The sequence below is a fragment of the Chaetodon trifascialis genome, chromosome 9 (genome assembly GCF_039877785.1).
Source record: "Chaetodon trifascialis isolate fChaTrf1 chromosome 9, fChaTrf1.hap1, whole genome shotgun sequence".
NCBI lineage: Eukaryota > Metazoa > Chordata > Actinopteri > Chaetodontiformes > Chaetodontidae > Chaetodon > Chaetodon trifascialis.
In genome coordinates this window covers 28,991,762-29,017,570 of record NC_092064.1, presented here as the reverse complement: position 1 = coordinate 29,017,570, position 25,809 = coordinate 28,991,762, and the positions used below count along the sequence as shown (strand labels likewise).

General features: G+C 48.4%; 2 protein-coding genes and 1 non-coding gene across 3 annotated transcripts in view; all 3 read left to right on the top strand.

Moving 5' to 3' along the window:
- Positions 1-25,809, top strand: part of capns1b (calpain, small subunit 1 b) — a 193,456-nt gene that overhangs the window by 71,460 nt on the left and 96,187 nt on the right. The gene's annotated exons all lie outside the window — the stretch shown is intronic.
- On the top strand, positions 4-15,875 carry clip3 (CAP-GLY domain containing linker protein 3). The gene is made up of 14 exons (XM_070969935.1): positions 4-165; positions 4,014-4,448; positions 6,258-6,397; positions 8,221-8,314; positions 8,533-8,694; positions 8,872-8,990; positions 9,111-9,347; positions 9,657-9,792; positions 10,173-10,322; positions 10,420-10,551; positions 10,788-10,911; positions 11,033-11,100; positions 11,478-11,550; positions 11,719-15,875. The coding sequence occupies exons 2-14, from the start codon at positions 4,037-4,039 to the stop codon at positions 11,771-11,773; spliced, it is 1,902 nt and encodes a 633-aa protein (XP_070826036.1). The 5' UTR covers positions 4-165; positions 4,014-4,036; the 3' UTR covers positions 11,774-15,875.
- Positions 23,317-23,408, top strand: trnar-ucu (transfer RNA arginine (anticodon UCU)). Its single transcript is given in 2 exon segments — positions 23,317-23,353; positions 23,373-23,408. It is a non-coding gene; the product is annotated as a tRNA-Arg (tRNA).

Genomic DNA, 25,809 nt, shown 5'->3' with positions numbered 1-25,809 from the left:
GAGAGAGGCAGACTGGTGGAGCGAGCTTTGGAAGCAGCGGAGAGAGAGAGAGAGAGAGAGAGAGAGAGAGAGAGAGAGAGAGAGAGAGAGGAGCATCAGAGTCGACGCTGCTGTGATCAGAGAGGAGAGAAGCTCGTCGTCGAACCACCAGCGGCTTGTTTTCAGGTAAAAACACCTCCAGCTTGTTTTTGTGGGTGGGTGTGACTCGTTTTCAGACTGTTGTTTCTGTGAGGATGAAGATGCTGAGGCAGAGGATGGAGGGGCGCAGCTCAAACACAAGCCTCTGAATTAAAGCTGCTGTTTGCGGGCAGCCTCTGTCAGAACCATCATCCTCTGTTTTCAGCATCCGGATGGTCCGACCGTCCACGCCTCGGTGTCCCTCTGCGTGTCCCTCTGCGTGTCTCTCTGCGTGTCCCTCTGCGTGTCTCTCTGTCCTTCTGCGTGTGTTCATTGTCTGCCGCGGTCCAGCCCTTCACTACGCACATTGGCACAAACCGCAAACGGCGGCTGTCGCAGTCGGTCTCTCGTGTTTTCTGTCTCTTTGCATCACAAACATGGCTGCTGGGTGTGAACTGAGGCCCTGCCGCTCGCGGGTTGAGTCTCCTCTTCGTGTTTTTCTGCGATGTTGTGTCTCAGCTTTGGTTTGTTGTAAAATGGAGGCTGCATGGAGGAGGAGGAGGAGGAGGAGGAGGATGCTGCCATGGCCTTCCTCCGCCTCTCACTGCCTGCTGGCGCACATCACATGGTGCTCACACACCCTTCAAATCATCCAAAAACAACGGACGGAGCCGTCAAACAGCGGGCTGAAGACCTGCGGGTGCGCAGCTAAAGACGCGCTTTCATTGGTCCTGACGCTCGTTTCCAGTGTTTCCAGTGTTCCCACAGAGGCTCCTCCAGTCTGTAACCAGGTGGAGCTGACCAGCACAAGGTCGTTATAAGAATATAATCCAGTATGTGATGATTACACACACACACACACACACACACACACACACACACACACACACACACACACACACACACACACACACACACACATATAACGGATCTATCCATCATATCATTATAATATTGAAAATGCAGGAAGGACAAAAACATCATAAAGTAGAGACATTTAACATGACCCCCCCTCATTGGATGCCTGTTATGATGCTCTGCTTTTGATTGGCTGCTCCTTCAGCATCACTTGATTCTCTTTTGGTCGTTTTTCCGTCCGTCCGTTTCCTGATGTCAGAAACTTCACTCACCTCCTGCTCAGCATGTCTCCTGGTCACAGGCTGCTGGAGCTGAGCCGATGGACCGCGATGAGCTGCTCGCTCGTTCACGTTCACGTCAGCATCGTGCTCCAGGTGTTCTGCACTTCAGCCCTCAGACGTCAGGTCGACTTCAGTTTGAACAGCGTCAAGTCAAACTCAGCACAAGGCTTCGAGGAAGACACGTCTCGTACATCCAGAGATCCTCAGCAGACGATCATTTCATTTTGATCGATCAGAGTTTCTAAACCGTCCAATGTTTTGATTTTTCGAGAAATTTATTTTGGTTATTACACACACATCTTCTCTGTGTGTGTGTTTTTGTGTGTCCCTGCTGACTCATACGGTCATGTTGCGTAACCTTTGTCGTGGCCTCAGCTGATGACTCTTCTGTTCAGGCAGGAATCGTCCAGCTGAGCCCTCAGATTACATAAAGCACCGTACAGATACGAAGAATTACTCTCAGCAGACAAATTAAATGCACCAAATGTCACCGCAGACAACGTCTGCTGTACGGAAAGCCGGAGAGGACACGTGTTATTTTCACGTGTTCATTACTCTGTGATCTCGGCAGAACAAGCTTTGCTTTTGTGATGGCGGAGTAGCTGCTCTGAGGTCAGCGGCCGACATGTTACTCGACACAGTATGTAACGTTCAAAGCTCCATCGACAAACTGAAGAGCTGCATTCACAAGAACTTTGAAGTCAAATGTGATCGTGGTTGATCAGTTTTGTTTCTCTACAGATCTGAATCCCACCTGTGTGGATATCTTATGCATCCGTTAGCTTAGCATGTAGCTGCTGCTGCTGCAGACAGTAGCTGACTAAAAACAACAGAGCTGCTGTTTGTGTGGATCAGACTGTACGACTCAGACTGCAGAGACATGTTTGACCTGCAGGCTGATCTGTGTGTGTGTGTGTGTGTGTGTGTGTGTGTGTGTGTGTGTGCGTGCGTGCGTGCGTGCGTGCGTGCGTGCGTTCGTGCACTAAGCCTTCAACGTGGGCAGACAGTTAAAGGGGGTGTTACTGGTTGAACTGGCTTCTTGTACTGGACAGGACCTTAGCTGGCTGCTCTGCTCTGTATGTGGCGTCGTTCACGCTGCAGCTCACGCTCAGGATGAATTAATAATCAGGTTTCTGATCCGTGTGGACTGGAAGCCTCTGTGTCCCAAAGAATTCAGTTCAAAGTGGACGATTATGCAGCACACATTTTAATTTTACATCTCATGCGAAGGTCCAGAGCAGCGCAGGAGGAACTGGACTTGGTTCCAGGACGCTGAATCACTGCCTGCTTCTCAAACTTACTCAGAGATTCAGATTTTTGCTGCAACGGTCGACAGCGACCGTTGATTCACCAGCTGGGAAATAAACTGAGCCAATCAGAGAGATGAGGAGGGATTCAAAATGCAGACATGATCTTCCTTTGAGCTGAAGCTGTGAGGGTTAGCATCATGCTAACCCTAGCGTGCAGGGTCAGGGTTATGATAACCCTAGCATTGAGGGTTAGCATCATGCTAACCCAGCCTCCAGCACAGCTTCTGTGCACAGAGTGAAAATATCCGTCACTGCTGGTGGGTTAGCTTCAGCTCTGGAGAGCTGTTTTTGTTCCATTAAGATTTGTGTTGTGTTGATCCATCAGATTGATGTTTCATTCAAGTGACATCAGAACATTAAGGACAAAGCTGCCTTTAAGATATTAAAACACACTCTTTTTTTCTTAAAATTGACTGCAGTCCAGTTTGAATGATCCACCATCACATCAGGAGCGTTTATGAATTTATTCAGACATGCAAAGTGAATCTTTCTCTGCGAGGTTAGAAATCCATCTGCGTGTTTTCCCTCCGCCTCGGATGTCTGGTGACGGAGGAGAAGATGGATGGTTTGATGATGGAGGGAGTGGCTGCTGGGTGGATTTCAGCATCTCGTCCATTTGCTAAAGTGGAGAGTAGATTTAATCCAGTCAGGCCTGTCGCCAGCTAATGATGGACAGGCAGCGTGAGCATTATCAGTACGATGCAGCGGGTCAATTAGCTTGATTTCCCGTGTTTCCTCTCACACACCCTCCAGAGCTAAGCATAGCACTCCTCTGATGCAGAACAGGAGCAGAGGAAGGAAGGAGGAGCAGATCAGACCAAACCGAAGCAGAGCAGCTGCTTCAACCTGAACCCTCAGCACAGCCTCTGAGCGGAGCTGCGTGCTGGTTCACCTGGTTCAGACCGGATGAGTCCGAGGTGCCTGATTGGACGCCTGTCAGACCCACCGGCTGCTCTGCGAAATGATATTTTACAGCCAACACGCTGCATGTGGTGGTTTCATGGGCTCTCCTGAGATGTGAGCAGGAACTTAAAAGACGAGCTGTCCAATGTCTCGTCAGTCGTGGTTCAGGTTTAACGTAGACTTTAATTTATTGATCCCAATGTGGGAAATATAAATGGTTTTCCTGTGCTCTTGTTCCACCATTACTAGTTTTTTAATCTGAATCTGTGTGGTGTTTGGGATCATATGTGATGAGGCTGGATGTTTTAGAAGAACAGTCAAAGCTTCAGGGACGTTTAACTTTTCATTTCAGTACACAGAGATTCAGTATTCAAGCTACGTGGACAAGGTGAGGCCTGACTGTCGCTGCCTCTTAGACTTTTATATTAAATCAGTTTAAATTGCTTCTTTTAGAAAATGCAGCTGTTTTAATGGGAATCTGTGAACATTAATAACGGCTCCTTATCGGTTTGATTTAGTTTATTTTCTTTATCGTCTCTCGCAGGCCCAGCTGCAGCATCCCTCATCATGACTAAAGAGGAGAACCTGGAGGTGCAGGAGAAGGAGAGGCACGACCGGGAGGAGCAGGAGGAGGGGAGGGTCCAGAGAGAGGAGGAGGAGGCGCTGACCGAGGAAGAGGAGGACAAAGAGGAAGAAGAAGAGGACGATGACGAGGAGGAATATGAACTAGAAGAGGAGAGGGAGGAGGAGGAGGAGAGGGCGGAGGTGGAAGACGAAGAGGAGGATGAGCAGGAGGAAGAGGAGCGGGAGGAGCGAGAGGAGCGGGAGGAGGAGGAGGATCCAGCGGCCAACCGAGAGCAAGACGCCGAGCTGGAGGCGCAGCCGCTGTCAGTGTCCGAGTACCAGAGTCCAGTTCACGAGCCACGCCGCCGAGCCATGGTGCATCCGTCCGCCCAGGCGCCGCTGCCCAAGGACTACAGTACGTCATACCACCTTAAATACACGCTGTCATACTGCCTGAAAGGCACACTGTTATACCACCTTCAATACTACAAACTGTCATACCACCTTAAATGCAAACTGTTCTACCACCTTCAATACTACAAACTGTCATACCATCTTAAATGCACACTGTTATACCACTTTCAATACTACACACTGTTGTACCACCTTAAAAATAATACATCTCATGCCCAAAGACACACTGTTATACCACCTTAAGTACCCACTGTCTTTACACCCAGGCACCACTTGCCTAAGTCATACTGCCTCAAACACACTGCCAAACTTGTCCAGACACTGCTACTCATAAACTATGGAATACCACCTTAAATACATACTGTCATATCCCTTTGCTTACTTATACTTTACCTAAAGACTGCAGTAGTTCATACCACCTTAAATACACAATGGTTTACCTCTCTGCCCGGGCAGTGTTGCCTAAGGGCAGCGGTACGTCTCACTGACTTAAATCCATGCTCAACCAAAGACGACAGTGTGTCATACCGCCTTAAAATGCTGCATTGATGTTCAGTGGTGGCCTCTCTTTAAGGAGTTTCATGGTGCGTTCAGGGTCACACAAACAGCGACGCTGTTGTTTGTCGAAAGGTTTTCACTTCGTTCAGCCAGCAGCAGCACACAAACACACCGCAGAGCTCAGCCCTTCATTCCCCTGAAACAACAGCAGACTCTGCACGTGGCTGCAGAACAGACGGACATGAAGCTTTAAAGTAAAGACAGAGTCACAGACGACGTCAGTGCTCACAGTCTGTATGACCGACAGCTGCCATCGACCAGCTTTGACCAGCTCTGGACCCACTGAGGAGGACGCCAGGCTCATTGATATTCATCAGGCAGACTCAGACTGGGCCAACTCCATTATGCACACTGTGTGTGTGTGTGTGTGTGTGTGTGTGTGTGTGTGTGTGTGTGTGTGTGTGTGTGTGTGTGTGTGTGTGTGTGTGTGTGTGTGTGTGTGTGTGTGTTTTCTGGCCACCTCTGTTGTCCAGCAGTGAACACTGAGCCGTCCTCCTCAGCTACAATCATTATTTCAGGGTCTAGTTTCCAAATGAAGGTAAACTGGATTCTGAGGTCGGAGGGCAGCTGTGATGTTAGCTCTGACTGTGGTGGCAGCTCAGGTTAAAGGTGAAGCTCTTCATCTACCAGTCGATCTACTCTTCGATCCTCAGCACCTGGTCACGAGCCACAGTGACAGCTGACTGCTAAGCTAACCAGCTACAGTGACAGCTGACTGCTAAGCTAACCAGCCACAGTGACAGCTGACTGCTAAGCTAACCAGCTACAGCAGGGGTGGGCAAATTCATTCCACAAAGGGCCGTGTGGCTGCAGGTGTGTGCGGGCAACCTCTCTCCGCCTGCTGTCACCGTGACCCCCTCCACAGAGGTGCCAGTATGAACCAGCTCAGATGACACCACTGTTTCCAGCGGGACTTCTAAAACCACTTTGTCATCCGCTGAAGGACTCCTGAGCTGCAGACCGCCAGGAAACGTGACGTTTGTTGTCAAGCTGATTGCAGATACCCGGTGAAATGAAATCTGCCTCCGAGCTCAGACTGCAGAGCTGGCAGGAAGAGAAAATGCAGAGCTCACAGGTCACTTCTGATTTGATGACGGAGGCCGAAACCTCCTGGCATCTCCATCGCCAATGATCTGTTTTTTTACCTGATGTGCTTCCTCTTCCCTCAACTATGCTTCTGTTTCTCCTTCAGCTATTCATGGTCCCATGGTCTCTTTTTGGGTTTAACTTTCCTACCTCCACCTGTCTCCAGCCTTCACCTTCTTTGACCCCAATGACCCGGCCTGTTTGGAGATCCTCATGGATCCTCGGACCACCATCCCGGAGCTGTTCGCCATCGTGCGTCAGTGGGTTCCCCAGGTGCAGCACAAGATTGACGTAATCGGCAATGAGGTGAGAACATGCACCAACAACCCAAAACCAACTCTGCACTCAGCGTGTTAGCGCAGCTAGCTTAAAGTCAAATACAAATACACACATAACACAACAACCAAAGGACTTGTGCTGAAGGACCTGAGGTGCCTTCCTGGTTTACACAGCATGTCCACAAACAGGCAGCATTGATCAATATGAGCCTGGTCTGAGTCCCCTCTGGGCTGCAGATCTCTGAATAACAGATTTACAGCTTCTACCTCCAGATAGCGGAGATAGGCGAGCCATTATTAGCCTGCAGGATGTAAAAGAGTGCACTCGTCTCAGAGAAACAGCCACACACAATCTGTTTTGCAGATGATACGCAGCAGATTTAAGTCCTGACTTAAATACGACCCTGATGTTTCCTGCCTGTTGGAGAGGGTTAAGGAGAAGCTAATGCTAAAGAAGCTAGCAGTAAAACCACAGAGGCTAACTTCAAAGCTGCAGCTCTCTCAAACCTTTAAGCAGTTGTATCGCCTGCCCTAGTTATTCGGGCCTGTAGCCTGTATCTGTACTCGGCGGTCATTGTCACATTGACCCAGATTCAGTCCTCTGGACACACACACACACACACACACACACACACTCACACACACACACACTCACACACAGATAAAGAACAATGCAGTCCCGCTGAGCTGTTGTCAGAGCTGTAAGAGCAAAGCGACTCTTGACTCTTCACATTTCATTATTTCCAAGGCCTGAATCCTAATCTGAACGTAATTAAAACAGGAGTGAGAGCTGCAGCAGTGGAGCTGCCAAACAGGTTATTTAAGGTATGAAAGGTGCACAGGTGTGGCGGAGCTGGTTTTTACCTGCCACTCAGCGTTTGGCTGCCAGCTTCACTGTGTGCACACTTTGAGTTCAGCCAGGGGAAAATGCAGCTTGTTATGCAGGATTTAGATGCTTCGTCTGTATTAACTGAAGTAATTAACTGCATGGTTTAGCTTCAGGCTCGTGGACACACATTGATCTGATTGAGTGATTGATTGATTTGAGTATGAGCAGGTCACTCTGCTGTGTCACGTTGTGCCTCTGCTGCAGTGACGTGTTTGGTTAAATCTCTGACAGGTGACTTTTAAAAACACACCTGTAGTCACTGCTTATTGCCGCACCAAAGAAAAGACATTCATTTATGTGTTGCCTGGAGACTAAATCTTAACCTTAGCTCAACCTTGTGGGGACCTCTTTGTCCAAAATAAGTGAGTCCCCACAATGTCAGTAATGCAAGTACACACTCACACACAAACATGGTGGTAATGACCCAGTTAAAATGGCTGCATGCACTTGAAAGGAGAGAGAGAGAGAGATGGAAGCAACTGAGGCTCTACCATGACTCAGCAGGAAGCTGAGTCAGCCTGGAGGAGCGAAGACGGAGTGAAGTGAGACGGAGGCCGAGCGATGGCGGGAAGCCTCAGACAGACGCCGTCACCTCGCTGCTTTCAAGCCTCGTGTCATTAATTTGGCTTTAATTGGGCAGATCAGGTGATAAATGACGTGACAGAGAGCTGAAGTCAGACTGGAGCTGAAGCTCCTCAAATAAACGTGCATCCAGACAACATGATCCCGTTCACCTGAGCGGCAGGTAACTGTGGAACTGAGGAGCACGCTACGTCAGCCAGCTTAAAGCTTCTGAGATGCTCATATTTAGTTAACACCTACAATGAGGGTCTTCCTCCAGGGTGTGTGTGTGTGTGTGTGCGTGTGTGTGCGTGTGTGTGTGTGTGTGTGTGTGTGCGTGTTCAGCTGCTCTGAGCCGACGACAGAATGGTGTCTTTGAGCTGCTGTCATTGTGTCTTCAGATCCTGAAGCGAGGCTGCCACGTGAACGACCGCGATGGTCTGACCGACATGACGCTGCTTCACTACAGCTGTAAGGCCGGCGCACACGGAGTCGGTAAGATGCTCATTAGACGTGGATCCATCAGTCTTTTATCAGCGTTTATGAGAAGGTGATCAGGTTAGCTGCCGTTATGTTAGCTTTAACTGACTGGAAACCAGTGAAAGAACCAAAACAGTGAACTGATTCTCCTGACAAACACTGTGCGTTGAGCCAACGTTCGATTCTGCCGCCATGAAGCTGCAGCTGACCTTTGAACCTCACCGTGTGTGCAGGCGACCCGGCGGCAGCGCTGCGTCTCAGCAGTCAGCTGATCTCTCTGGGCGCCGACGTGAGTCTGAGGAGCCGCTGGACCAACATGAATGCTCTGCACTACGCCGCTTACTTCGACGTCCCAGAACTGATCCGAGTCCTGCTCAAAGCCAGCAAACCCAGAGGTACACACACAAACACACACACACACACACACACACACACACACACACACACACACACACACACACACACACACACACAGTGTTTGTATTCAGAGCTGCAGCTCAGTGCTCAGTTATTAATGTTGTGTCTGGTAGGGTTGGGGTTAACCTCCTCTTCCTCTTGTGTCGTCTCCACAGTGTTGAACTCCACATGCAGTGATTTCCACTACGGCACAGCTCTCCACATCGCTGCCTCCAACCTCTGTCTGGGTGCAGTCAAATGTCTGTTAGAGCACGGCGCCAACCCCACCGTCCGGGTAAAAACCCTCCACTTGGCCTTCTCTGGGGGTCGATAATCGCTCTGAATCGTCTCTCTGTTTCGCTTCACTCATACTAATATTCTGTCTTTCCCTTCTCTTACTCGTGTCTCGCTGCAGAATGATAAGGGTCTGGTTCCAGCGGACGTGGTTCCCGACCCCATGGACATGAGTCTGGACAAGGCGGAGGCCGCCATGGTGGCCAAAGAGCTGAAGCAGCTGCTGCTGGACGCCGTCCCTCTGAGCTGCAACCTTCCCAGAGCCACACTGCCCAACTACGACAACATCCCAGGAAACCTGATGCTGTCCTCGCTGGGCCTGAAGCTCGGCGAGCGCATCCAGCTGGACGACATGAAGGTCAGAGGCAGGCTGAGGAGAAAACCTGATGTTTTAACGCAGCAACGCCGAGCTGCTTACAATTGTGAAAAATCAGCTTGTCGGCGCTCTCTGGTGGACAGACTCTGGGATGCACTCACTGTTTTTAAAGGACCTCAGACTTAGCTCAGTGTTCTTCACTGCTTTGAGGTCAGACCTCTGCTGCTTCCTCCTGAATGTTCTGACGCCAACTTCCTGTCACATGACAAGTTCTCTCTCATTCTCAAATCTGTTTATCTTCACTCTGTCTGTAAAGATTTCACCTCTGACTTCTCCCTGTCTCTCTGTCAGACCGGCACTCTGAGGTTTTGTGGTACCACAGAGTTTGCCAGCGGGCAGTGGGTCGGTGTGGAGCTCGACGAGCCGGAGGGGAAGAACGACGGCAGCGTGGGCGGCGTCCGCTACTTCATCTGCCCTCCTAAACTAGGTAACAGCTGCTGCCTTTGCGCCTGATCAGAACAGCTCCGCTAGTCTGTGTCTTTCCTCCTCAAGCAGAAACTTTAAATTCAGCTTAAATGCTGAATGTACGTTCATTCCTGTTTGCTTCACACTGAAAGATCTGCTGCTTCTGTGGCAGTTACAGCAATGCAGACGTGCAGCAGCACATGAAGAGGTGCACTGTTGACTGTTAGCCTGCTGTCTGCTGGACTGGACCAGCGAGCTGGAAATGCTAATATTAGACTGTAGTGTGACACTGTGTTTCTTAACTTACTGCTGTTGAAGAGGGTTGAGAGTGAACACTGGACGTGGATTCATCTCGTTGCGTCTCTTTTAGCTTCGAGGCTTCACTCTGTTCGTCCTTTGCAGGGATTTTTGCTCCGGTGTCAAAGATCTCCAAGGCTGTGGATCAGACACCGTCATCTGTCACCTCCACCCCCCGAACCCCCCGCATAGACCTGGCCTCCCGCCTTGCCGGAAAGACCAAGAAGGACAAAGAGAAGAAGGAGAAGGAGAAAGGTATCACTGCATGTTAGAGCTCGCATTTCTTCACGTTTGGACAGCACAGTGTGTTTGTTATCGGTGCGTCATCGAGCGTGTTGCTGTGTGTTCGCAGCCCAGAGGAAGAAGGCGTCAGTAGCCAGTCTGGATCCGGAGGGACTGAACGTGGAGGTTGGAGATCAGGTTCTGGTGGCTGGACAGAAAAACGGCATCGTCCGCTTCTATGGCAAGACCGACTTCGCTCCAGGTCGGTCTGCTGGTCTGCGGCTGATTCTCTGCTGGACGCTGCGGCCAGAAGCTAATGCTAAATATTAGCATTCTAGCATGTAACTGTTGTTCAGCTCAAAGTAGAGCTCCAGCTGAGTTCAGTCTGACAGTGGAAATGTCCTAAAATGGCCACTGTACCATCAGGACAACCTCTTGATTATGTGTTATTGTTGTAGCTGTGATGATCAGCTGACCTGCCTGTCCACGTCCCTGCAGGGTACTGGTTTGGTATCGAGTTGGATCAGCCGACGGGTAAACATGACGGCTCGGTGTTTGGAGTCCGCTACTTCAGCTGCCTGCCCAAATATGGAGTGTTTGCTCCGCCCTCCCGTGTCCAGAGGTGAGCAGACGCCACAAAAAGTTACTGAGCGTTATTTGAATTTATTGATCCAGTTTCATGCAGCATCTTAAAATCACCAATAAACTGACTGTGGTCCTCGTTGTTGTTGTCGTCTTGTCAGAATCGGAGGCCCTAAAGACGGCTCACAGAACGACAAGTCCATGGTGAAGAAAGTCCACCAAGTCACCAGTAAGTGTCTCTCATTGACTTACAGAAGGTGTTTGAGGCTCACAGGAGAGAATCAGCCGGCTCTGAAACAGCCCAGTTACCTAAACCTGAAAAGAAACCTCAGCTCTGACTGTCAGCTAGCTTAACTTTGTACCTGCTGCCACCTGTGATGGCTGATTCTACTCAAACAGTCAGTTCAGGTGCACGTGTCTTAGTGTTCGTCTCATGTTCTGATTGGTCAGACCTGGAAACAGCATCACTGGGTTGCAGGTTTGTATGGTGATGGCGGTCAGATCTCACCGACCTTTGAATCTAAACCCAAGCGTCGCCTGAACGTCGTTAACGGCCTGATGTTTGTGTGTTTTTTGTTTGTGTGTTTGTGTGTTTGTGTCCTGCAGTGTCGCAGCCCAAACGTAACTTCAACACGATGCGCTCCCCTAAAGACCTGACCTCAGAGAGCTCCATATCCAGGTGAGACCAGAGAGGGCCGACAGGCAGACCGTGCTGTGTGACAGAGCCTCGCCTTGACTTTGTATTTTAACTGAAACGTCCTCCTCCTCTTCATCCTCCTCCTCTGCCTGCCCTTCTCCTTCTCTCATGCTTCTTCCTCACCTCCTCCTCCTCTCCCTCCTGCTCCAGGTTGCTGTTCTGCTGTTGGTTTCCGTGGATGCTGCGTGCTGAGATGCAGTCCTAACCACGCCCTCCGTCTTCTCCTCCACCGGATCGATCTCTCTGCTCCTCTCTGCTCCTCTCTCTCTTCATCTTTTACTTTGCTTTCCTCTCTGAGTCTCTGCAGACTTTCGCTGTCGTCAGTCAAACTTGTCGTGACACCTCGTCCCTCTTCTCTCTCTGACTCTCAGCCCGAATCCCTCTAATTTAGCCGTTCTATAGCAAAATCTATAGTGCCTTGTATTGATCAAAATGTCCTGCATTCCTTTAATGAAGCTGAGAATCCAGCTCTGCTAAAGCAATTCCCCTAAAATATTCTCTTTACACTTTACAAGTCCTCTGGTTTTGGTTCAGTTCTCATCTCATCGTCTCAGCTCGGTTCATTTGTTGTGTTGTGTCTGTATTTGGGGCAGAAAAACGTCTGTTTGCTTCCTCTGAGGATAAAAACAATCACACCACGTTAGCTTGTGCTGCTACACCTTTTTCTTTTTGCTGCTACTCGATTTGGGAAATGAACCAGCAGCAGCTTGAAATTAGGAAATAATGCCGACGTGTTGACTCCAAGAAGTCTGCACGCTCGTCACGTTTCGTCCAATGATGTTCGCCAAATGGCACGACTGTATGTTCCTCTGAGCCACAGGTCAATGTGGCTCAGACACGAGGCATGAACCTGCTCGAAAACACAGTGCGTCACCTTGATTCTACTCAAAGTGTCTGTAGAAAATCAGATATCAAGTTGTGTGTTGGTGGCGTTGGAGACTACGAGAGCCGCACGCTTGTGGTCTTTGAGCGACGTGGTCACACCTGGAACAGGAAGTCGGTGCTTTGATCACGTCTCAGTCCCAGAATCTGTCGACCTTTTCTCACCTGCATGCTTTAACCTCAGATGTCAAACTGAATATTTGTTGTCTTTCAGATGTGTGAAACAGGCAGAATTTGTCTGTTTGGAGGTTTGTGTGAAATATCTCGCACAGGGTTTTACTACAGGAAGTCCAACTCGATGAAGTTTGTCTTAAAGTTTCACGGCTGGATTTGATTTGATCCAGTGAACTCAGTCTTTAATAGATAAAGCCAAATACAAACATTAGTCCATCCAGATAAAATAAAGTATATTATAGAAATCTCGTAAGGAGCTGCATTCGTAAGCTGTCGTCAACCAAAAGTGCTAACAGACCCAAAAGGACGAGTGTCTCCAGCCCCCCCACGTGTGACGTTCACGTCTCTGTGTTGCTGCGTCACGTCTGAAAGTTAAAGCTAATCTGAGCTTTAAAACATCATCAGACACTCATCTCCTCCATCTTGAGCTTTTTAATTTCCCAAAGCAGAAAGTTAAACTCTGGATAAACTCCAGAGAGGCCATGATATTTGTCTCTACCCCCCGCCCCCGCCCCCGCCCCCCCCCCCATCCTTCTTCCTCCATGTAAAAGACTTCAGTGCGTGTTGTGACCGTGAGCATCTGCAAAAAGACAAAAACACAGTTAATCTAAACTTTGGTGTGCTTCATGTTAAACTTTCAGCAGTGTGTCAGCGGTGCAGCTGGTTCCTGTGTTCATGTTTCTTTACACACCAACGCAGAGGCGAACACGCTCTGATGGCCGAGGCCGCCGCAGACGTTAAGAGACAAACGTTCGAAAGCTTTCAGGCTGAGGAAATCACTAGGCGAGTCAGAGAAATCTACCTGTGCAGGTGCATTTACATTTTTTTACAGGTTTTTCAAAATCCAGCTGACCTTTGGCTTTCCTGTAACAGTGTCAAAAGAGGAGAAAACTACCCTGAAATTGTTGTTAAAGTCCCACAATGCAGCAGGCTCTGAGGCCGACCTGTGTGGACTCTCAGCATACTGAACGAGCGTGTCTCTCAGCCGGTCTTTGAGCTCTGCAGCCTCGGCTAAGGGAGACTCTTTGTGGTTGCTCCTCCTGCACACTGCTGTTGATGATTGTTCTTTTTGTGGCCGTGGAATCAGCTTCAGCATTTTACTAATGAGCCCTGCAGTGCTTTCGTCACTCGTCAGGAGCTCAGTTTAGCTCAACCAGCTGCAGAGTTTAATCAGGCCGAAGCTTTTCATTCTTGTTCTGAGCGTCGCTGCTGAAGGAGACACGAAAGCTTCCGCCTCCTCCCGAGCTTTCCTACGAGCTGTGCATTGAGGTCTGTGTGGCGTCCTGATGGGTGAACTCAGCTCTGATCAGCTTAGCATTTTAAACTCAAAGTCCGGCCCCGGTAGCGTTCTGCAGTTCAGCTCGTTAAGTTGAACAGAAATGGAACATTTAGCCACTTTTGTGAAGTATAGCACAGACTTTGAAACTGTGCGTAAAAAGTTCTGGACAACAGTTTCTTGTAAATGTGAGAATCTTGACGTCTCGTTCACACGATATGCAGACGACTCACAGCTTTACCTTCCTGCATTGATGCCATTAGCTCCTTTCTCTGCTGACCCATCCAGACTTGAGCAGAAGAGCCAGATGAACTACAGAAACTCCACATGTTGTAGTTTACATCTGTTTATAATTTCACACACAGGAAGTGTTTTGCTCCTTGTAAACTGCTGCAGCACGCTGTTCATTGCTAAAGCTGCACAGGGTCAGGATCTGCTGACTCCTTCATCCTAGACGTCAGTGGAGCGCAGTGATGGTGAGGTTTGTCTTTGTACAGTAAACGTACAGTACAGTCAGTGTCCCAGTGTCGGGGTGAACATAGTGTTCTTACTGCTGTCTAAATGTGGAGCTTTCTCTGGTTTGGCCACTAATTGTCACTAGTGAGTCACTGGTTAATCATCTCACAACAAACGAAACGTTAGCTTAAGATTTCCTCATTACATATTCTCTGTTCTGATCAATTTAAAGGACTGAGCCGGTTTTGTCTGTTTTAGCTCTTTAACTACAAACTCGTGTGTCCTGCAGACTTGTAGCCAAAATGTATTTCCTTGTTTCCAGGCAGACTTCACTTCCTGCTCAGCTCTAAGAAAATCAGCTGCAGAACTTTATGCCAAAATGTAATCATCTCTGTACTGTTTGTCTCCACCTGGTGGCAAATTGAAGGATTTCATGTCATTTGTCGCCTGATAGCTTTCTGCTGCCAGGAAGATGAACAATGTGCAAAAACAGAATTTGGACATCAGTTACATCGAAATCACACTACCACCACCAAAATGGCAATAATGTTTTATGCAGAAAGCTCAACCAGCTCCACACAGAGACTTTAAACCAGTATCCCTGACTGGTTTAAGAGAAATCTTGTTGGTGTGGACACAAATTAGTCACATGGAAAAAATAATTAAAGAAAATGTTTTTATACCTGAGGCCTATAAAATGATCATTTCCCCCCTCATACATCAGTTTTGTGGTTAGCGCTGCTCGAGCTAAAGGTCGACAGTGAGACCATTTATATTCTGACTCTTTTTCTTGGGTTGGAAGCCATCGGCACACCTGCAGTACCAGGAGTTAACCAGCAGGAGTCGTTATTTGACATTTTGCCTTCAAACACTTCAAGTGCAGTCGCTTCGCATCAGAAAGGAGACATCTCAAATCTCTGTAAGCTGATATTCACATCACGATCGCTGCCTGTGAAGAAGGAGATCAATCACAGACTGATTGGAAAATGATGATCGGGATTGTCGATTTGTAGCTGATGAGCTGAAGCGTTCAGACTCGCCGCTCCGGCCCTTTAAATCCTCTATAATCGATCGGTGTTCGTGTCTGAGAATATAATGTTGAAGTCATTCTCATAGAAACTAACTCAGCACTGGTTGTTTTAACATTAATACGTCTTAAGAATAAACGGTATATAGCCTATTTTTTGATAACTTCACTAAGTGTACTTTTTGTTTTGTAGTGCGTGTGTGTTACTTTGTGTTCGGTCACAGTCCGTGTGTGTGCGGGTTACTCCTGTTTGAGAAGTGTGTGACGCTGACGGACGTTAAAGAGGAAACAGGGGAGAAGGAGCATCGGACGTCCTCATCCTGACAGACACTCACTGCATGCTCTCTCTCTCTCTCTGTGACTTCCTGTCTCAGTATATTCTGCTTTGAGTTTTTCGGTATGTGTATCTTCTTCCCATCAGCATGTAAGTGCTTCTAATAATAACAGTGACAACTCTATGAATATAATAAAGAATTTGATGTTGTTTTTCTACCTCTCCTGTCCACTGCTTTACTCACACTAAACGTTTTGGAGGTTGAGTTTCCCTCTCTTTTCCCATATTGCTTCAGTGCAAAGGGCTTCAGAGATCACGCAGAGATTCAGTTCATACAGATGTTCTCGAAACACAGTTTATATAAAGACAAAAACTAAAAATGAAAACCAACACAGGACTGAATTCATATCATGATAACTACATTTATTCCAAACGGTGCTTGTGTTCAAAAACCTACAAACAGCATCTTTAATACACTGATTTCCATAAATTACATAATAAGTTAAAAGTAGAAAACTAGGAGTCTCTCAGTGGAGAAGAAACATTTCACAGTTAAATGTCCTCAGGAGTGTAAAGTGTCAGACTTTCCCAGCAGCCTCTGAACGCATCATCACAGTTAACATGTTTGTGGGGTCAGCAGCAGTCCCATCAGAGCAGCTGCAGCCACAAACTGTTGGTTTTTACGGGATAGCAAAGGTCCAGCCTGCCGAAGTGCCCCTGAGCAGGATGCAGTCAGCTGACCTTTGACCCCCTGAACCAGAAGAGTGTGAACCTCTGAGCGGCAGGTGGACCCTCAGCTTCAGAGGAAGGAGGTGAAGGGCTTCCTCTCTGCTCCTGCGCTGTCTGGACGGGCGGGAGATTTGACCTTTGACCCGCTGCGCTGCCGCTTCCGCCTGGCTCTGCGGTTCTTAAACCAAACCTGAAACACAGAGTGAGAAAAGTTCTGTCAGAAGTTATGTAGTCAACATTAACATGAGTCAAATAATGTTTCCCCGTAAAGAAAACGTTTTACGCGTCATGCGTAAAATGTAACGTGGAGAGCTTTTACGCAGCTCCGCGCGCGGCAGCCCATCAGTCTCTCTCCAGCCTACAGTGGCCTCACGGGACATCGTGTCGTCGGACTCACCCTGACGGTCTCCTCGCTCAGCCCGGTGCTCCTCGCCACCTCCGCGCGTGCCTCCACCGTCGGGTAGTGCGTGAGCTCGAACAGCGCCTCGAGCCGTTTGGTCTGACTGTCCGTGAAAACCGTCCTCAACCGGGACTTCTGACGAGCCTGCGAGTGCGCGGGCACGCCGGTGTGCTGGGAGCCATGGTAACCTGCCAACTGCTGAGCAGCTGGTAAAGAAAGAAAGAAAGAAAGAAAGAAAGAAAGAAAGAAAGAAAGAAACATTTCAGTGATTTAGTCAAAAAACAGAAAACGCGCGAAAAAGTCAAACTGAATTTTGAAGCTCGACTTGAACTTGTGATCTGCGTTTCTTTCATCCTAAATGAAACTTTGAAAAAGTTCCTAAAACTTCACACTTGAACTGATGAAAGTTGCTCTGTTTAAGTTGAACTGAGGTCAGTTTTTGTGGGCCAACATTTCAGACTCACCTGCTGCGTCCTGGCTGATGAAGCGCACGAACACTCCGGAGTCTGAACAAACGCTGCTGAAGTCAGTGTGATGGAGGCCGGGTGCATACGGGTAAAACGCCTCTCCAAAGCTCATCCCTCGGTGCTGCAGGAAGCCTGGCATCGGGACCGGGACCCTGACCGGCGCGGGAGGTCTGAGGCTCAGTGAGTCCAGGCTGAATCCGTCGGGGGCTCCCTGCAGATATCCGTCCGGTGAAAAGCGCATGAGCGGCGGCTTGAGTCCGAGCTGCGGGGAGAGGATGCGCTCGATGCTGAAGTCCGACAGTCTGCTTCCGTCCATCCTCACAGTGGACTGCTGAGGCCTGAGAGCTGGGGGGACCTGCACGGTCCAGCTTTAAGGTGAAGAGCGGAGCCGCATCAAACAGCCGGCGGCGCTTTAACATGCTAATGAGGAGAAATGAGGACTTTGATTTGAGCTCCTGAACTCTTTGACTCTTTGAGCTGAAGGTGGAAACTGTTCACTTCACTGGACTCACTTTAATGTGTTCATTTCATCCCATTCAGGTGCTCATTTTCACTTCTCTTCAAACAGCCTCATCAGCACTGAGCTGAGGACCCTCTTTATTCAAGATGCTCTTATTTTGTTGGGACTTCTGTTTGCTTCTCATGAAGTTTATTAAAGGTTTTATTTTGTCACATTTTAAATCCTGTTTTTAGTTTAGAGAAAAAGTGACACATTTGATCTTGTTGTATCTGGTCTCTTGTCAGAATAGATTTAATTTTATTGTCTGTGCAGTTTCCGGATGTCCAGAGATGATGTGTCAGTGAAGCAGACAGCAGAAAAGACACCGAGAGAAAACGGAAACTTTAAAACTTTAAAAATGTTCCGATTTGCTCCGGAAGTCAAACAGTTTGCTGCCATAAAACACAAAGTTTACAGTTTTTACTGCTCTTTATTCCTCAGCTGTTTGTGTTTTCTCAGGTTTTACTTCAGTTACGAAACTTCCTGCAGCCTCGTGCTCAGAGCAGAATGAGCTGCAGTGACGGTGTGTGGCCAGCAGGTGTCAGCAGCGACGTGTGAAGCGGTGAAGAAGCATTCAGCTATTCAGTAAAAGTACTAAAACTACACTGTGAAAATACTCCACTTCAAAGACCTTCTTGAAGTATTCATGTTCCTGCTGCGTTCACGTGTTTTCCAGCTGTAGATGTTTCAGCTTGAGCTCATTGAACTACTTTTTATCCTGTTGGCTGCTTTAATCTTCATATTCTGTAATATCACACTACAAGTACAACATCTGCCTCTGTGCTACAGCGGAGTACACGTTTACAGTTGCACACAGTGGAAATACTAAAGTACAAGTATGTTGAATTTTCAGCCTCCTTAAGTGCAGTATTGAGTAAAAGTACTTAGTTCCAGTGAACCTGTGAGTTGATGAGGAAAAGAAAAGACACGTTTCCTCTGAAGAAGACACATGTACCCGTGTGAGGACATCAAGGACAGCAGTGGACGAGCCTGCAGGGACTGAAACTGTCTCACATCAAAGTCAATGCTGAATAAAAGTGACTTCATGAAAGTCTCCATTCTGTCACAGCAGCAGCACAGCTGACGTCAGTGATTTACAGTAGAAGTACTAGCAGTGGTAGTATTTTGTAGGATATAGTTTAAATGTACACAGTGGTGTGAAGACATTTCTAATCACTAATATTTGGATGTGTCACAGTTTCACTCAGACTTTCATGTTTTCTTCCCTCGTTTCTTCTTTGTTTTATCGTTAATTGTTTTTTCTGAAAGGACAAACGAGTTTTAAAACTCACAGAAGGTAGAAGAATACTTCAATACTTCACATGTTACTTCTGATGTTCAGTTTCTCTGATGTGACGTTCGCTCAGTCTGACTTCTGAGGGAAGATCAATCAACGATCAATGGCAGATCAATGGCCGTGCTCCCTTTCATCCCCTCTCATCTGATCGATCATTAACGGTCTGACATGAAACAGCAGCAGATCATCAGAGGATGAAGATTAAAGAGCCGAAGAGTCGAAGGAACAGCCGGAGTTCACAGTCAGTCCACACTTTTAATGCAAACAAGAAAACATTTGTCTTATTTTATTCCTCCTCCAGCAGGAGTGTGTGTGTGTGTGTGTGTGTGTGTGTGTGTGTGTGTGTGTGTGTGTGTGTGTGTGTGTGTGTGCACGCTGTTCCTCTTTTGCTGCCTCGTCTCTCTCAGCATGAATCAGCAAAATGTCTCGAAGGCCCAGACTGAGCAGGACTCAGACATCCAGTCTGTCCCTCTCTCTGCTGTCTGTCAGTGTGTGTCTCTGTTGTCTCTCTCCTCTCCCCCCTTCTCTCTCTCTCTCTCTCTCTCTCTCTCTCTCCCTCTCCCTCTCTCCCCCCGTGTTCCGTCAGAGTCTCTCTCTCTCCCCTTTTCTCTCTCTCTCTCTCTCTCTCTCTCTCTCTCTCTCTCTCTCTCTCTCTCTCTCTCTCTCCCCTCTCTTCACCCCCCCCCCCATCTGGAGTTCACTGGCAGGGCGTTCTGGACGGGTTTCATTTCTCTCCCTGCTCTGCTGTCATCTCTCCACGTCGGCTGGGTTTCAATACTGTGTCTCCTCTGCACTGTGTTTCAGACCTTTCTCTGGCCTTTGGCTGTGATCTCAATACTCTGTTTACTGGCTGGGTCTCATTACTTTTGTCTCCCTGTTGGCTGATAGCAGTGTGACATATTTCTTTGGGCCGAGCTTCAACACTGTCCAGTGTCCATGTGCTGCTGCTGAGTGTTTTGAATGTTTTTTAGTGCTGATCAGCAGACAGACGGTCCAGGGAGGCTTCAGTCATACTTTATTGAAAACTCGTGAGCGTAGCTGATGTTTACACATTATGAATCCTTTCACTGCACAGTATTACTCGATGATGTGTACTTTTACTGCAGTGATTCTGAGCGTAGGTTAACATAAACAACCTGCAGCCTTCTGGATTTTTACTGGACGTGAATGTGAAGGAAACAGTGAAATCAACCAGGTGTTTTTGAACTGCTGCGTCGAGCTAAATGCTAATTAGCACTGAACATGAAGCACAGCCGGGGCTGATGGGAATGTCGTTAGTTTGATCTGATCTGAGACGGGGGGAGGTTTGAGTCTCACCCTCTGTCTCCCTCTGTCCACCGCTCAGATCAGCTGGTCCACATCTCAGCTGTCTGAGTTTAGTCTGTGGACGAAACGTCCTCAGTCTGCCGAGACGCCGCTGCCACCAAACCGCTCGGTGGATGAGTCACTCAGCAGCTGCTGCAGGTGGAGCTCAGTGAGCTTCAGCTCCACCTTCCTCAGCTTGTTTTGGGGTGAAAGCAGCTCTAATGAGGCACAGCTACACCTTCACCACCTCTCAGTCTGTCTCTTCAGGTGACCTCTCACCTGCAGCACCGGGGTCACTGTGAGGCAAACAGCCCATTGGTTGAATGTGCTCCTCAGTGCTGAGGGTGTGGAGGTCAGGCTGGTGGACGGATGTGTAGTGCATCCTTCCTCCTCCTCCTCCTCCTCCTCCTCCTCCTCCTCCAGACTCACTCAGAGTCTCTGCCATTGGTCAGCCCGCTTACATAATAATGAGCCTGATTGGATATTCACGGCTGTGAGGTGCAGCTGCAGTGTGTCGGTGTGACCAGCAGGGGGCAGAGCAGACAGACAGACAGGGAGCTGGGACCATTATGTAACGTCTCCGTCTTCCAGTCCTCCCTCTGTGTCTCTTTTATCTCCTCATCCACTTGTCTTTCACTCAGCCCCTCTCTCTCTCTCTCTCTCTCTCTCTCAGCAGCACACCATTCTGTCTCAATGTCTCTCGCCCTTTCTCGCTCCCTTCACACCTGTTTCAAACAGTAATATCATCGTATATTCGAAAACACTGGGAAGACATTCAGCTGTCTTTGTCTGACACACACACACACACACACACACACACACACACACACACACACACACGCTCAGTCATTAGACAACTGTGTGACCTTCAGTGCTCTTCATAGCCCACAGGAGACACACCACACACACACAGTCAGCCTAAACACACATGAGAGAATTAATTCACACACACTCACACACTCACACTCACACACTCACACACACACACACACACACACACACACTCAGCCTCCCTCCTGCCGTGCTGCTCGCCACCTGAGGCGGTACAGAAGTCTTTCTCTGAATAATGTGATTCTCTTCAGGCGCGCTCGTTTTATTCTCCTCAGATGGATCCGCCCGTCTTCGCTCCATCTGATGAATCAAACGCGCCCTCAGGTTTCCACAGAGGTGAACGCTGTCCACCAGAGGACAGACAGAGACACGCAGACTCTTTTCACATGCAGACACACGTTCATTCACAGATTTTAAACTTTAAGACTCGTTTTATTTTTTATCGTTGAAATCATCAAAAGCAACAATCTGTTGGTTCCTCGTGCAGCATGAGTACTGCAGTACTACTGTAGTACTGTAGTACTGCAGTACTGTGTGAGCTGAAGGACCATCAGAGACCCGTGTCCTCCAGGTGACATGAAGGCGTTTGGAGACACGTCTGAGGTATTGAACCTACGTGCTCGTGCTGCGGCCGTCCGCTTGTCCACACGAACGTACTGTTAAAAAGCAGATCGAGAGCTTTGAGTTTTGTTGACAGGATCTTACTGGTCGTAATGGGTCCTGTGTCCTCTCGCTCTTTGGGACTGTCTGTCTGAGAAAGGTGAGACGTGTGAGGGTTGGAGACATGTTTGTTTTGTTCACCTGCTTCATAACTTCTGTTCAGTGGAAATGTGAGAAAATGTCGCCTGTGATCAGAAACAGAACATTTGACCCTTTTCTGTTGTTTCTCTGCTCTCAGCGTGTCACATTAAAGCGGCGACGCTGCACTCGCTGCCGCTAAAAAGGTCGGAGCTGATGTAGCAGGAAAGGTCAGGAGGCACGAAGTTCACACACACGCACACACACACACACACACACACACACACACACACACACACACACACACACACACACACACACACACACAGCTAGCTCGTGTGCGTGGACATTTAAACAAAAGAGAAAGTGAAGGGAGTTTGAGTTCAATTATGCAGGGTGTGTGTGTGTGTGTGTGTGTGTGTGTGTGTGTGTGTGTGTGTGAGTGTGTGTGTGTGTGTGTGTGTGTGTGTGTGTGTGTTGTGTGTGTGTGTGTGTGTGTGTGAGTGTGTGTGTGTGTGTGTGTGTGCATGCGTGCGTGCTTGCGTGCGTGCGTGCGTGCGTGTGTGTGTGTGTGTGTGTGTGTGTGTGTGTGTGAAAGAAAGGCGTGGGCGTGTCATAAAGATGGTAAGCGACTGCTGCCAGCTGATTGGTCCATTCGGGGGTACATACGGTGCTCTGATTGGCTGGTTTGCATCACAATAGCAGCTGTGATTGGCTGACAGGTGGACAATGGTGAGTTCAGAGAACAAAGGGCTGTTTGGGCATCGAGGCGGAAAGGTGAGGAGGTCGGTGTGTGTGTGTGTGTGTGTGTGTGTGTGTGTGTGTGTGTGTGTGTGTATCATATTTAAAATGAAGATACTGAAATAAAACATGTGAAACTGTCATTTTTGGTGTGAAATTCTACATTTGTTGGTCTTATTTCCTCCTTTTTTCTCATTATTATCTGACAAACCAGCCAATGAATGACAGTTAACAGCCTCACAGTACATAGTACACATAATCACTTGGTTTACTGCTGAAATCACTGCAGACGCAGTAATGTTGAGTTTTTTTCAGGTGATTCTGGATACTTCCGAAAAACACACTTTCGACTAAATTCTCTACAGCAAACCACCAACAAAAAGACACAGTGTGGATTTCTACACACTCACAGGGGAAGTGATGTAAAGGTTGTGGGTTTGAATCCCAGAGTTGATCTTTCTAGATTTACAACTATGTTTAAGCTCAATAAGCCTCAAAGGGTCTGAACACGTTCTGAGCAGCTTTGGTTGGTTTTGACTTTGAGCCACATGAGAACATAAAACTAAAGGTTCCTTCAGCGGGGACTCAAACCAACAACCCTAAAGCTCTTCTGTGCCCTGGACTCCAGGCCCCTGTCCACAGTGCTCCATGTGGCTCTGTGGCGCAATGGATAGCGCATTGGACTTCTAGTTAAACACAGGAGAAGTGATTCAAAGGTTGTGGGTTCGAGTCCCACCAGAGTCGACCTTTATTTGACAGACCATGTGCTCAATCACTTTAACCAAAGCTGGACCCAAGAAATCTGCACCTGACCCTCAAAACTGTTGTTCTGTAGCTCCACCCACTGAGGTTTAACTCAGCCAATCGTATCATCTCGGCCCTGCTGAGCGGCCTGCGATGCTAATGCTATCAGAGGCACTCCTGAGCTTTAGTGGTCTTTGCTCAGTGAACCGTGCAGAACCTCCTCAGCGAAGCCAAGAGACGCATCTGTCATGACGCCGCCATCAGCTAATCCTCTGCAGCTCGGCAGCGAGCGCAGAACCACTGAGAACGCCTTCTGTTTAGCTCAATAACTGCTTAGAACCAATCCATTGATTTAAGCCACTGAGAGGGGAAAGACAGCATCACACGAGGTGGGTCCACTTAGCTCTTTAGCTACTTAGGACCAAGTGAGGTCAATCAACCGTCCACCATCTTAAGGGCCTTGCTGCTTTGCGGAAGACAAAAATGGATCTCTGTTGGATCTCTGGAAGCCATCAGAGACGCACACCGACATCCAGCTGAGCTTCATCAACGGGACAAAGTGATGAGCAAACTGCTAACAAAGCTGAACTTTGTGCAGATCTCGTTCCAGGTTCATCCAATGAGCTTCGTGCTGCTGCGACTCAACTAAAGCTTCCTCCTGCTGCGATCTGAAGCGTCATTGAAGCCCGATATGTCGCGATTCCACAAAAAGATGCCGTGCAAACACGTCATCCTGCACCGAGGAGGTCCACAGGTGGCTGAGGATCAGGAGGAGGGTCATCGGTTCCCGGCTCCGGCTCTGCGTGTCCATGTGTCCTCATTAGCTCATTCCACAGCTCGTTCACGCTGTATTAGCTGCTATGTCAACGAGAGCGAATCTGAATCAAGCGCGTCAAACAAGAGCCAAGTGGAACAGAACAGAAGACTTTGATATTCATGAATTACTGTCAGCGCGAGCCGGCGGTGCAGCGTGACGGAGGACGGACGTCGAGCTGCGCTGGGCCAGATGTGGACGTGGACAGCTGTTTGAGGCCAGAGAGCGTAGACGCACACAGGAAGTGAGTGACGGTGAACCCAGGAGCAGATCTGAGGACGTCGCTGGTCGAGAGGTTCTGTGGACTCGTGAAGGACTGGAGGACGGACGAACTGAGCAGCCACAGACCTTCGTTCATCAGCCGCTCGGCTCGCGTTCGCTGTTCGATTCCCTCTCCTCATGCTGCCATAAACACGGCACATTGTCTTGGTGTGATGGCGTCGGCAGAGCGCCGCTCGCCGTGGCTGTAAATAGCCTCACAACGGCGTCTTATGTAATTTCCTGCTAAACCTCCTTTTGAAAGACGGCGTTTACGTAACCGTCCAACACAGGCCTCATTTCCATAATCACAGAGATGAAGTCACTGCACCAACATATGGCAGAGTGAGAGCTCATTTACATATATGCAGATGAGCCACACGTGTGTGCGCGCACACACACACACACACACACACACACACTAACAGGCATTGATCTGTTGTGTCTGTCGCTGCTCTGGTGTGTGTGTGTGTGTGTGTGTGTGTGTGTGTGTGTGTGTGTGTGTGTGTGTGTGTGTCTGCAGCTGTGAGCTGTGTTCAGGTCTCTTCTCTGGTGTGTTCAGGCCTCGTCCCTCTGTCTCTCTGTGTCCTCAGAGACTCTGTCCCATCCTCTGTCTGTCCTCCTGAGACATTTTTTCTCCCATTAAAGTTTTTTTTTTTTGCAGACTGTGAAGCCACTTTGTGATTTTGGGCTGGAAAGAAAAATAAAACTGGATAAAAACAGTAGAATTAATAATTCAATTTGTTTGCTGTATAAAGTCGGGCGCCGTACTGCACTGAACGCCACACGTGTGGTGCATTCAGGGACTGCTTTCTTATCGCTGAATGAAAGTATTTGCTTTTTGTATTCATGTGGGCCATTTAGGGTCCGGAGGCCGGAGGTTGCCCACCCCTGATGGAGGAGAAGCAGCGGCCACTAAAAATGTCAAGTCTCTCTCTTGAACCAGTGTTTGGTTTGTCCTCTCTGGGCCACCGTAGATACACGGAGGACTGGAGATGTAGAGAGCTCAGTACTTATTTTCAGGTGATCAAACACAGAATTATGAATCCTCTCTGGATCTTTGAGCTGTTTCACTAAAACAAACCTTTAGTCAGGTTTCAGCTCTAAAACGAGTCTCCAGTTTTACTTCAGTCTTTATCTTATTTGTGTTGTTTTGTCACTTCGTGTTGAGCTGAAGAATGAAACAAACCATAAAATGAATTTCGTGTTTACAGTTTTCAGATGCAGTTTTATGTGTTTATGGTCTGATGACAATGCAAAGTAGGTCAGCAGGGCCGCGTCCCATTCCAAAACCAGCTCCCCTTCCACGCGCCCTTCGCTGGCAGCTGT

What these genes read in the sequence shown, in the direction of transcription:
- clip3 (XM_070969935.1), top strand. Translation starts at nt 4,037, where the DNA reads ATGACTAAAGAGGAGAACCTGGAGGTGCAGGAGAAGGAGAGGCACGAC. An exon ending in CATCTGCCCTCCTAAACTAG is followed by an intron (nt 9,793 to 10,172) that starts GTAACAGCTGCT and finishes CGTCCTTTGCAG; the next exon opens with GGATTTTTGCTCCGGTGTCA. An exon ending in GAAAGTCCACCAAGTCACCA is followed by an intron (nt 11,101 to 11,477) that starts GTAAGTGTCTCT and finishes TGTGTCCTGCAG; the next exon opens with TGTCGCAGCCCAAACGTAAC.